Here is a 12,911-nt window from a genome sequence, read left to right on the forward strand (position 1 = left end):
CTCCAGCTTGGGTGCTTGGGTAGCGGCATTTGTCTAGACAGCCCAATGCTGGGAGTAGTCTGATATAGAGATATTTTCTCTGTGCTAGCCTGGAATGATGTTGATTTGACATCAGCCCCTAAGGAAAGGGTAGATAAACTGTGAACCCACCACCAAGATTGTCTTTGGTCTAAGAGAGATAGCCAGATAACCATCTTTTTATTAATAATCTGATGAATTAATGATTAATAAAATGATTAATTACCCAGGAACTCTGTCTCTCTAATCTTTTTAATTGTCACAAAATTTGATATACAAAAATTATTATTCTTGATTCTGGAACCTCATAATTATAGATAAATAGCACACTGACCCATGATTTCTAGGGACTAAAATTTTCCATCTGCCAGCCTATCAAGAAAATGTCTTTAACCCACTTTACTGAGTTATATAAAAACAGCTATTTCCTTCTAATAGATGTAGTCTTTAGTGCAAACCAGAGTTTTCCTTATTGGAAATGTTGTATGAGTTTAACCAAAGCCAAAAACATCTAATGGGGAGAAAAGCTTTTGGTAAAACCTGCTTTATCTACTAAGTGAACTCTAAAATCTTTTAGGTAAGTTCTGTTCAGTAGCAGTGTACACAATAAGAAAGAATAATGACTTCAGAGTACCTAGGTTCATGTCCCATTTCTGACATTTGCTAACCATGTTACTATGGGAAAGGTATTTGGGGCTTCCAGTTTCCTCATTTGTAAAATGAAGCTTTAAGACTATTGATTTCCTAAGTCTTTTCCAACTCTAGATTTTTTGTCTTTCATTTAAATCAGAATTTTCCCAAGGCAAATGCCATTTGTATAAAAGTCCCTACTTCAATTCATTCTTTTAATTCACATCAGAGCCTTAACATCATTAAAATAAAATATTCATGGATCCAGATATACTTTATCTGTACAGAAGAATGTCAAGAGCATTAGGTGATTGGTAATAGTGAGTAGTGAATAGAGAGTAATCGTAATAGCAAACATTTATATGCCTCTTCTATTTGCTGCTACTGAGTTATAATAATATAATGCACATATTCTCATTTTATCTTCAAAAGAACCTGGAGAGTGGATCCTATTATTGCCCCCATTTTGCAGTTTAAAAAACCTGAAGCAAAGTTCAAATGACTTACCCAAGGGTACATTGCTAGTGTCTGAGGCTGGATTTGAACTCAAGTCTTCTTGACCTCTAGGTCCAGTACTCTATCCACTGAACAACCTAGTTGGATCAAGTCAGTTACCCTTCTTTTAACTCAGTTATTTTAGGGTGAAGCATGTACATTGTATTTACATAAGAGTATGTGCTAACTGACAGTTTATTTTTTCCAGATAGCAGATTCCAGAGATGACTTACGAATATTTGGTTGCTCCCGAAATAGCCCTGGATTTTCATCAGCCATTACTAATCCAAGTCTGCCAGTGTCACAAAAGGTAAGGACCCCTTTATCCCCACAATCACCACTCCAGTAGGAAATTTTAAGAAGGATTTTAAAGGTTATTGCTAGCTTAGGATCACAATTTTGAAATGAGTGATTTATAGACATCTCAAACTCAGTATGTCTAAAATAGAATTCATTATTTTTTTCCCCTCTAAATCTTCCCATCTTCTCTATTACTGCTAAAGGCACCACCATATTCCCAATTATTCATGCTTCTCATACACACAGCCTTTCACTTGGAATGTTGTAATATCTTCCTCTTACTGCCAAAGGGATTTTCCTGAAGTGCATATCTGACCACTTCATCCCCCACTCCACCTTACAGACTCAAGAAACTTAAGTAGCTCCCTATTGTATTCAGTTTTTAATAAAAAGTCTTCTTAAATTTAAATCTGTTCATAATCTGGTCCATTCCTACCCTTCCCTACTTTTTTACAACTTATTCCCCACCACCAACTCCCTGAACCAGCTGTGCTAGCCAACTGATTATTCCTTATATAAGGCATTCTATCTCCTGTCTTTGTTCCAGCCTGTCCCCCATATCTAGGATTCTGACTTTCCTTACCTCTGTCTGGTTTCCTTCAAAACTCAACTCAAGTCCTGCTAGATATGAATTTTTTCTCATTTCTGCTTTCACTTCTGAAATTATATTCCGTTTACTTTAGAAATTTCCTAGTTATTTATATGTGTCCTCTGTTGGAAAAATGAGCTCACTGAGGACAGAAACTGTTTTTTCCCTTACTTTTTAACTTTTTAACTCCATCACATCTCCCAGTATCTGACATATCGTAAGCCTTTAGTTCTATGTCTATTGATTATCTGACCAAAAGAATAAATCCCTTTTGGAAGCTTTTAGGCAGGATGTCGAAACAATGTAACCCCATGAGAGACCAACTTGTCAGGAAATATCATTGGACAGTGTTCACTCTTTGCATGATGGCTTGAGTCATGCTTCACCATAGAAAGCAATAGAAAATTTTACGTTTTCCTTTGACATAGTAATGAGAATGTGACATGGTACATAAAGATCTGGCAGTCTTGGAACCAATTTTATCTTTTGCCTCCCTCTCTCTCACATTCAGACAGGTGACCCTGGAGAAATAACTTAACCTCCAAGTGTTCTAGACAGTTTTCTAAAACTGCAAGTTACAGAGAAGTTGTCAGGCTGCTCTGGGAGACGGAATTGCTTCTCCTGGGGGTTCCCTATCCCAGTGAAATCACAGGTCTTATGATTTATTATCACATTTATTATTATATATTTACTATTTGTTATCTGAGCTTGTAACTCCTGATGACAATTATATATATACATATATATGTATATATATATATATATATATATATATATATATATATATATATATATATATATTTAGTATCCCATAAAGGTTGTCATGGCTGAATCTGTAACTTTGGTCTAAAATGTTCAAGGAGAATAAGGGTACTTTTCATTTTATTGGTGTAGTGAATTCCCAAAGGAAACATCTCCTTCTACCCATGCAGTCAGTACATTTACCAGTACTTTTAGACTTAGAGACTTGCTTAGAATACAGATCTAACAAGAGGAGACAATAGAAATTTATATTTATATTTATACATGTATATACTTCTCAAATAATTAACTATATTATATGCAAAAATGGAATAATAACATAAATAATACATGAATTTTATATATCCCCTTAAAGGTTTGCAAAAACACTTCCTATACAGTAGCTTATTTGATCCTTACAAGAACCCTAAGAGGCAAATGTTGTTTTTTAACAGATGAGAAAACTGAGGCAGAGAGTCTCACAACAAGAAAAATAGCTATAGTAAGATTCAAATCCAGCTCTTCCTATTTCTTTTCATTTTTATTTTTTTAGGTTTTTGCAAGGCAAATGGGGTTAAGTGGCTTGCCCAAGGCCACACAGCTAGGTAATTATTAAGTGTCTGAGGCCAGATCTGAACTCAGAGGCACCTGACTCCAGGGCCAGTGCTCTATCCACTGTGCCACCTAGCTGTCCCTCTTCCTAAGTCTAGCATTCTATTCCTAACAATATTGCTTAACCTGGGGTTAGGTGATAGGGAGGAGAACTACCTGAAAAAGATAAAGAATTTCAGTGTAATTCAAATAAATTTATTGTAACATAGAATGCTTAAAGTTTATTTTATTAGGCACTGGAAAGTACAAAGACAAAAAGGGAAGAAGACTAGGGAGGTCTGGGCAGTCTTCAAAAGACTAGACTGTTCCTGAACTAATCTTTGGAGAAAGAGGATTCAGAGGCAGGGTTGAGTAGAAAATGTATTAACAGGTTCTAGGACTGCTTGAGTGAAAGCTTTGAGGCAAGAGATAAATATAAAAGGACAAAGGAAGAATTCATGACCAAACATAAGCTACTTATATGGACACTGGGCTGAGTACTTTACAAATATTTCATTTGACACTCACAACAACCCTGTCAGAGGAACTTTTATTAAAGTTGAGAAAACTGAGGCAAGCTCAGTAACTTTTATAGTGTCATACCCAATGAGATAGTTAAGTTTTCCTGAAACTAGGTCCTGTGGTCTCTCTACTGCCATGAGAAAAATATACATTTGAGTTTATCAGAAATGTTTATGAGAAATAAAATGAGATAAAACAAAGTAAAGGTACATGCTTAGGAATGAGCACCAACTGTACTCAGTCGAAAGCGAAAGGAATAAGGGAAAGGAATCAGTTATGATTGGCTGATATTAATCACAGGTAGTGTCTAAGGCTAAAAGTGAACTCACTTCTTCCTGATTCTAGGCCCAGTGATCTATCTAGTCACCGATAAAACTGGCAGAGATCACTGATGATAAAATAAACAATTTGTCTATATGATATCAAAACATTTTAACACAGAGATACAGCTAAAATTAGAAGAGAAATAGTCAACTATGAAAAAGCCTTTACAGGAAGTTATTAAAAATTTTATCTCTAGTAAATATTTAACATTCAAGATATATCAAAGGAACTGATTTAAATATATCAGAACAAGAGTCATTCCCCAGTAAACAATGGATATCTACAAGTAGTTCTGAAAGGAAGAAATCAAAACTATCAAGTAGGTGTTTTAAAATAATCTGAATCACTAATAATTATAGAAATTCAAATTAAAGCAACTCTAAACTCCCTTTCCCCCCATTACATTGGCAAAGAAAGGGAAAATTTAGGATAAGGACCCTAATTAATGCTTGCCTATGGAACTGTGACTTGAAATGTGCATACTCTTTTATCCATTAACAAAACCATTAGGGGTGGCTAGAGCACAGGCCCTGAAGTCAGGATTACCTGAGTTCAAATGGGACCTCAGACCTTAATAATTACCTAGTCTGTGTGGCCTTGGGCAAGCCACTTAACCCCATTTGCCTTGCAAAATTCTGAAACAAAAAAAACAACAGAACTACTAGGCCTGAACTCTGGAGAGATTGGAGAAAAAGGAAAAGGACCTGTGCAAGGTGTCATAAACAGAACCAATAGAACAATTTATCTAAATAGCAAAGTGCTATAAATTCAAAGGAAAGAGAAAGAACTTTGTCTCTGGTTTATGTTTGTGTTTCTTTTTGTTTTGGGTAATTTTTGCTTCTGATGTATTAGGGGCAAATTTATTGGAGCTTAAAAAGTCAAATAGGTTTGTGGTTTGAGTGATATAGACTTGAAAGAGAGAAATAGAAGCCGTCATGTTCTTTCTTAGCTGCTCGTTTTTTTGGAATGTACTCTCCTGGTTCTTAGAATTCGGTAAGATTAGAGAGAATAACAAGCACCAAACAAAATACAGATAAGAATGAGATCATTGTTTTCCTAAATTCATAAAATATATAATTTTAATTTCATTATCATTCTTTGCCTTTTTTTTTCTAATTCCTTATCTCACTTCTTTGTCACTTTTGGTCTTCCTATATGTTTGGTATTCATTCTGATCTTTTTTCCTAACACATTGGTGGTCTGACTGTTAATTCAGGAATGATTCCACATCAATAATATCTGTTTCCACTCTATTAAAATACATCAATTTTACATTTATTTATTTGGTCTTTTCCATGTCCAGTCCTTTCTGAACCTCTTCTAGGGGTATTCATGACATACAAGTCTTCTGTATACTCTATAAGCCTTTACACTATTGTTTATTACTTTTAAGTCATATTTTCCAACATAATTATCACCATCCTCTCACACACCTGCCAGCAGGTTTACATTGAAATCAGTAAATATTCAAGCATGTGTTAATATGTTAACATGCACTAGTAATAGAGGATCAAACGAAACGCTGGCAAAGCAAGATTTAGGTAGAATTAACTTTAGGTAATTTCCGTGACTGAGGTGCTGGAAAGCGTTTAGATTTAGTTACTGAAAGGTTAGATGAGATTTCCTATAGAAACCACGAATGAATATTACACAGGATCACTGTGGGACATTGCCTTAAGTCATACAATATTTTTTAATTGCATACTAGATTTTGCCAAATCATTTTACATCCTGTTCTACTCTTTTCCGTTCTATAAGTCACGCAAAGAACAATGTGAAGGAGTGTAATTGACCATGATATGAACTGATCATTGGGAGAATAATTGTTTATTATTCTTATCTGTCCCCATAACATCACCATGACTCCAAAGCACCATGCCTTCTTATGCCCTAATTAGGCTTAAGTCCCAGTAGGAAATAACCAAAATGATTTTTGTGAGTTATTTTTAACATTGGGGTTTTTTAAATGTAGACTTCTTTTTCCTTCTTTAAATGCTATTTGGTAAGTATGAATGTGATATTCCATGATGTTCTGTCATATTTTGTGTTTTTATTTGGGGATGAGCAAAATTTTGACTAAGGGTATAATAAAAATTAAGTGATTTAGACAAGATGATTTCAGAGTGAAAATTTCAGAGTCTCTAAGTCAGCATTTTTAATAGATTTAAAGTCACAATGTTTACCTTGTAAAGCTCCATCTAACAAGGGTTGATCCTACTTGTTGCCTTTGTAGCATGGAAAAGATACCTTGTATGAGATGTCAACCTGGGGCATGCTATGGAACCATAGGCAAGTTTCTTTGATTCTCCATTTCCTCACCTGAAAATTAAGGCAGTTTGATTTGATGATTTCTTAAGTCCCTTTCAGTTCCATGATTCTATAATCTAAATATAAGCAAACAAGTTACTTGAGATGTCACGTCTGAGGCCCTAGCTTTGAAGGTGACAGATTAGTGTGAGACAACTTTGTAGACCCATGGATTTCTGTACTTGCTACAGTATGACACATACAATATTGCTTGTGACTGATTGGGTGACCTCATTTAACAATCTTAACATAGACATTCTATATGCCACAAGTTTTCTTTGAGCTTTACATTGGAATTGCTAAATAAAGTATTGTCTAAATAAAATATTATATTATTGAAAGTACGGTTCAAGACAACTTACTTTGCCTTAAAAGGAAATTTATAATAATGACCTCTCACCTGCTAATAGTCTGTCACCTTACTGGCATAGGTTATTTTAAGGGGGAAATTGAAAGGACATAAATTAAGATAGTAATTAGTGAGCAAATGTCCATTATATTCCTTCTTGTCCTTTCTACTGCGCCCCTCCCCCCAAAAAATCATTTTCTCCAGAAAGGATTACAACATGGGTTTTTCCCTTGCCTTAGTCCAGGCTTTGGAACGTGTAATATCACCCACCAGCAGGTGGCAAAGTGACACTCTTTTGTCATTTTTTTTTTTATTTTTGTGTTAGGGCACTAGCTATTATACCTCTAGTTTTCCTTTCCTACCAGCATCTTCTTGGTTGAATGCTATTTCTTTTCTTTTGCTCTTACTTTTCAAGAATAAAAGACTTTTGATTTCATTGAAATTATTTTCCCTTCCTTTATGTTTTTGACTATGGATCCTTCAAAAAAAATAGTTCGATTTCCTTAAACCTCCTGCTTATAAACCTAATTTTGTTAATGGCTGGAAGAGAGTTTTAAAATTCAAATCACAAGATTGGTTTTTTTTGGGGGGGGGCTCAAAGGATGAATGATGGACTAAAATGACATTCCATTTTCTGCTTCTATTCTCCAGCATCTTCTAAGTCCTTTCTCCAGATTCCTCAGTAATTATAATACCTGGCACACATTTTTTCCCCCTCGACCTCATCTTCTTCCATCATCTTTTATAAGATCAACATCTACATTGATGCCCATTCCTGGTCTCATAGTTCCTCAACTTCTTCAGCTCCAATTGCTTCCACTTACTCTTCACATTAGCTATGCATAGACATGAGAATTTACCAGTCAGAAATGTTTTGCAGTCAAGATAACCAAACTGAAATTTCCCTTTAAGCACAATAAGTTTCCATTACATTTTAACCTTGAGTTCCTTCATCTCTATGGTCTTCAAATTTGTCAGTCCATTTCTAAATTTCTTTGATTCTTTACCTAAAGTATCTGTACCACCATAGTCAGTATTTATAAAAAATTTTTATATACTAGCAAACTTGAATTTCTCATTTGTTGACCAATTTGATAATGGTCATAGATTGGTTGGTACTAGTCTACCTTTCAAGACTTAACACACATTATTACTGCCTTTAGACTAGTCAGTCTGACCTATTCACTATTCCTCCTAGAATTCTAGATCCTCTACATTTCTTTTTTTTTTAGGTTTTTTTTGCAAGGCAAATGGAGTTAAGTGGCTTGCCCAAGGCCACACAGCTGGGTAATTATTAAGTGTCTGAGACTAGATTTGAACCCAGGTATTCCTGACTCCAAGGCCAGTGCTTTATCTACTATGCCACCTAGCCACCCCCGATCCTCTACATTTCTTAGCATAAGCTGCTACAGAAGTAATTCACTTTCTCTTCATCATTTAGATTCCATCACTTACAAATTTTAGGAATATTTCATATATATGTATATAAAATATAAGTGATTGACAGTCATTATACAAGAGTATTAGGAAAGGAGAGAGGTGGATATAGATTGTGAACAGAAAGCCTGACTCAGATTTAGGACATCCTGAGTACAAGTCCAACATATTATGTGACTCTAATCAAAATCACCTATCCTTGCAATGCCCCCAAAGAACTCTTTTGGACAATTAAATGACAGTGGAATGTGAGTTCCTTGTTTTGCTTGTATTCCTAGTGCTTCACACTTTGATTTTCCTGTAGTAAATACTTTAGGTAAATTTTTTTAATCATTTATTAGAAGGACTTTCTTCACTTAAGAGTCCTCTCCACTAATAAAATCATAAGTTCTTCCTCCCCCTAAAAATGGTAAAGGATGAAAGAACTCATTGGATATAGAATCAAAAGACCCATGTTTATATCTCAGTTCTGCCACACATTTGTGCGACCTTGAATTAGTCACTAACTGGGCCTCGATTTTCTCATTCACAAAATAAAGAGGGTTCATTTAGATTAATGATGTCAAATAAAAAGAGATACTTCATGGGGCTGCATATTGACTCAGAAAATCACAAATTATCATGAGCTGCATTGCATTATATTTTCATTTATTGTGTTAAAACATTTCCCAATTACATCTTCATCTGGTTCCAGTTCTACTAGGAGTTTTACTGACCTCAAGTTGAAACCTATGATCTAGAGAACCTCTAAGATTTCTCCTGGACCTTAATCTATGATCTTATGGTTCTGGTAACATTGGAATCTTCAGTCTTAGATACATTAGGAATTTTTAAAAGCATTGCTATTTAACTCCCCCATTTCTGGATTTTCTAATGATACACCATTCTGGAAAGAATAATTCCAAATGTGTTTTACTTTTCAATAATTAGTTCTTCTTCATATTGAATGGACAGGTCTCCTTTTTAAACTGCTACTGACCCTCACTAACTCATCTGGAACTGTCTCCAGTCATCCTGATCTATATCTTTGCTATTGGATCCAGATTACCCTGGAGGAGAGAGTGAGGCTGTTGATTTTGCACAGACCCTTCACTTAAATCCATTTCGTTTGCAATTCATGATATCACCTTCCTTATATCATGTTCCTTTTTGAGAAAGAGGACAAATAATAACAACTCTCACTGATTTAAACTCTGTCTCTTCCCATTGTCATGAGTCAGGAAGCATTTTTCAGTCACCCACAGCATACTTTAGCTCAGGAAACACAGAGACCATAATGAAAATGTAAGTCCCTGGGGCAGCTAGGTAGCTCAGTGGATAGAGCTCCAGCCCTGGAGTCAGGAGTTCCTGAGTTCAAATCCAGCTACAGACACTTAATAATTACCTAGCTGTGTGGCCTTGGGCCAGCCACTTAACTCCATTTGCCTTGCAAAAACCTAAAAAAAACTCAAAAATCCCTGTTTTAAAGATCTTTCTTCCCTTGGGGAAACAACATGTATATATTTAAGTGTATAGGAGGAGTGTTGTGTGACCTGAGCATTGAATAACAATGAAACAAGGGATTCTATAAAACAGAAGTAAAAGGAGAGTGTATCCCAGACACAATATTTTTAGAATCCCAGACAAATATATTGAGAATCAGTCATTTGACATAAAGGGATAACCAGTAGACAACTTGCATGCTACATTGTATCCATGAAATATATTTGTTGCACGGGAAGGTAAGCATGGATTGTTGAAACATGCCCCAGCAGAGGGAATATCTGCATTAAAGAGATCACAGATCCATTGAAGAAGGGGGATTTTTGAATGTCTTTTCTCAATCAGTTTCTAACCAGAGGAATAATATGTATAAACTGCACAGAGCATTTATTTTTCTTTTTTTTGCATCATCACCCATATCTTATAAAGATAATGGCAGGAATCTTTACCTGCAACTCATTGTGCTTCCTCCCTGTTGATCCCAGAGATAAAACACCCATCTCAATCTGTCATTTTGCAGCCCATCATAGTTTCAAAGTTTTTTACAATAATTTTAAATTACTGCTTTCCCCAATAGAATTGCAAGTAGGGGCAATACTACTAAATCCAATAGGCTTATTACATTTTAAAAAGCAGTAATTTCTTATGGAAATTCAAGCATGGAGGGAATTTAACTGGTCTCAGTTTAGTTTCTGTACCATCTGTTTTTCAATAATGCCTTAAGAAATTGCTCATTCACTTCATTTTATTATTTACTGGGTCCAGATAATCACAAAATACAAAATGATTTTCTCCTTTCATGTTTTTACTGTAGTGACACACACACACACACCCCTCCCTCAGTGCCAACATACAAAATAAAACTCTACAACAAATAGATTCTTTCTCATTCAGCTGGTCTGGTTTTTTTTTTAGATATATTTGAGAAACATTCAGAAAGGCCTACCAACCATGTTTTATGTTGTTCAGTGAGTAATAGTGGAATGAAGTAATGAATACCATTCTTTTAGAAAAAAGCTTCCATGAAATAAATGGCTGTCTGACATTTTATATTACAGAGTGCTTGCCCTTATGTTTAAGTATCTTTCTTGTGGCCCTATAAACACAATAAATATTTACTGTTTAAATGTTTCATTTTCCACATCATTCCATCTTTATTATCAGTTTACATCTATAGTAACAGTACATATCAGAGGGCATCCCAACCACACCCCTGGCAGACTTTACTAAATTACCAGAAGTATGTTGAAGCAATATATATACTCACAGAAAGAGCAATGGATTTGCTGTCTAAAAACTTGAACAAATACTGCTGCTGCTGCTGCTGCTGCCTTCCACTAATCATGCCTTCAGGCAAGTCATTTTACTGTTTGGACCTTGGTTTCTTTATAAAACAAGAGGATGAGATTAGATTATCCCCAAGATCCTCTGTAAAGCTAAATCTATGATTATATTTTCATATGAATGTAAAAAGCCAGGGTATAATGCTTTTCTTCCTAAATGGTGATTTAGCCTTTGTTTCATTCTACTTGCAAAAGCCCTGATGCTTTTTTATCTTTAGCACTTCAGATAAACCTCTTTTAGAGTATATTCCTAATTTAAGAAAAGGTAAAAGGTTGTGAGATATGTAACATGATTATTTATTAATTACTCTACCAATAAATAACAATAACCAATAATGGTTCTGACTGATTTACAAGTTCCCTACTGTGACGTAAATGGCAGTCCATCCTTCTTGACTCTTCACTATATTCTTTGAAAAGTTCATCAGTGGGGATCATGCCAGAAGTATTTCTTCTTTTTTTTGCAAAGCAATGGGGTTAAGTGACTTGCCCAAGGTCACACAGCCAAATAATTATTAAGTGTCTGAGGTCGGATTTGAACTCAGGTCCTCCTGACTCCAGGGCCAGTGCTCTATCCACTGTACCACCTAGCTATCCCAACAAGTATTTCTTCTTAAATCTTGCCAATGCTGATGGAGCACTCTGGTTATAGACTTCATCATCCTTTGCTCTCTTGTCATGTGACCAGCCTATCTTGTCTTCCCATCATAACATTTTATGATGATGTCTTTTATTCCTGTTCTTTTAAGGAGTTATTTGTTATTTTATGTTGAAACCCACATGAGCCCCTCTGTGTGTACTTATCTTTAGTTCTTCAGTAAGAATAATACTGTTCTTTGCTGTTTCTCTGCTATATAGTAATACTGATAAGAGGCTAGTAGTGCAAAGCTGGAATTTTACTTTCATGGAAAGCTTGAAGTTAATTAAAAATGATGTGATTTCCTGAAAACAATCCAACCCACATTGCCAATCATTTTCAACTCTGGACCCAACGCAGTCTCCATCTGTACTATCTTTCCACAAATGCAAATTTGGATAGGCTCTGGAGAATGGTTTTCTAACTACATGTTGAAATTTGGGCAATAGATGTCTTTCATCTATTTGACCTTTCCTTTTGGGATGGACAGATTGAATTCCTTGTATATTTCTTCCAAATTTTCTGCAGTGTCTTGCGAATTGATGTAACTGATGTGATGTTAGCTATAAACAGAAGCATCTGGAGGACATCTTATAGGGAATCCTTCTTTGCCTTAGAATTTATGCTGGATTTCTTCCATCATACTGACACATATCTTTAGTACACATACATTGCCCTGTTTTATCCCTAGCTTGAAACCATAAGATTATTGAACAGGGTAAATTCTGTTGCTACTTCTTCAATGAAATTCTGGATTATCTTGATCTTTAGGTGGGAGGTACCTTACAATAAAAGACTTAATAAGATGGCATTTTGTTCTATCAAATCAAGGGGTTTTGGTTTGGTTTTTTTGTAATCAATGTTTTTATATTCTCTATGTCTTTCCATTAATTGTGAAGTGATAAAGATATGATCCATTGTTGAATATTTCTTGCAAGTACTTACTTGTTCCCTATTAACATTGTCATTGAAGTTGCCCTTAATACATATACATATACATATACATGTACATATACATATACATATACATATACATATACTTGTCATAAAGTGTTGAATAGGTCAAAGAATAACTATATAGGTTGGTAATTATTGATGTCCTCTGAATCAGTTTTTTCTTAATAAGATGCAAGATTTTTCATATGC

General features: G+C 35.0%; 1 protein-coding gene across 2 annotated transcripts in view; it reads left to right on the forward strand.

Annotated features, from left to right (window-relative positions):
- Positions 1-12,911, forward strand: part of LOC141493023 (cortactin-binding protein 2-like) — a 132,611-nt gene that overhangs the window by 99,478 nt on the left and 20,222 nt on the right. For both annotated transcript variants that reach the window (XM_074193845.1, XM_074193846.1), the window contains exon 20: positions 1,352-1,453. In XM_074193845.1, the coding sequence (XP_074049946.1) occupies positions 1,352-1,453 (102 nt within the window). The remainder of the gene's footprint in view (positions 1-1,351; positions 1,454-12,911) is intronic.

The sequence above is a fragment of the Macrotis lagotis genome, chromosome 7, assembly GCF_037893015.1.
Source record: "Macrotis lagotis isolate mMagLag1 chromosome 7, bilby.v1.9.chrom.fasta, whole genome shotgun sequence".
NCBI classification, from domain to species: Eukaryota; Metazoa; Chordata; class Mammalia; order Peramelemorphia; family Peramelidae; genus Macrotis; species Macrotis lagotis.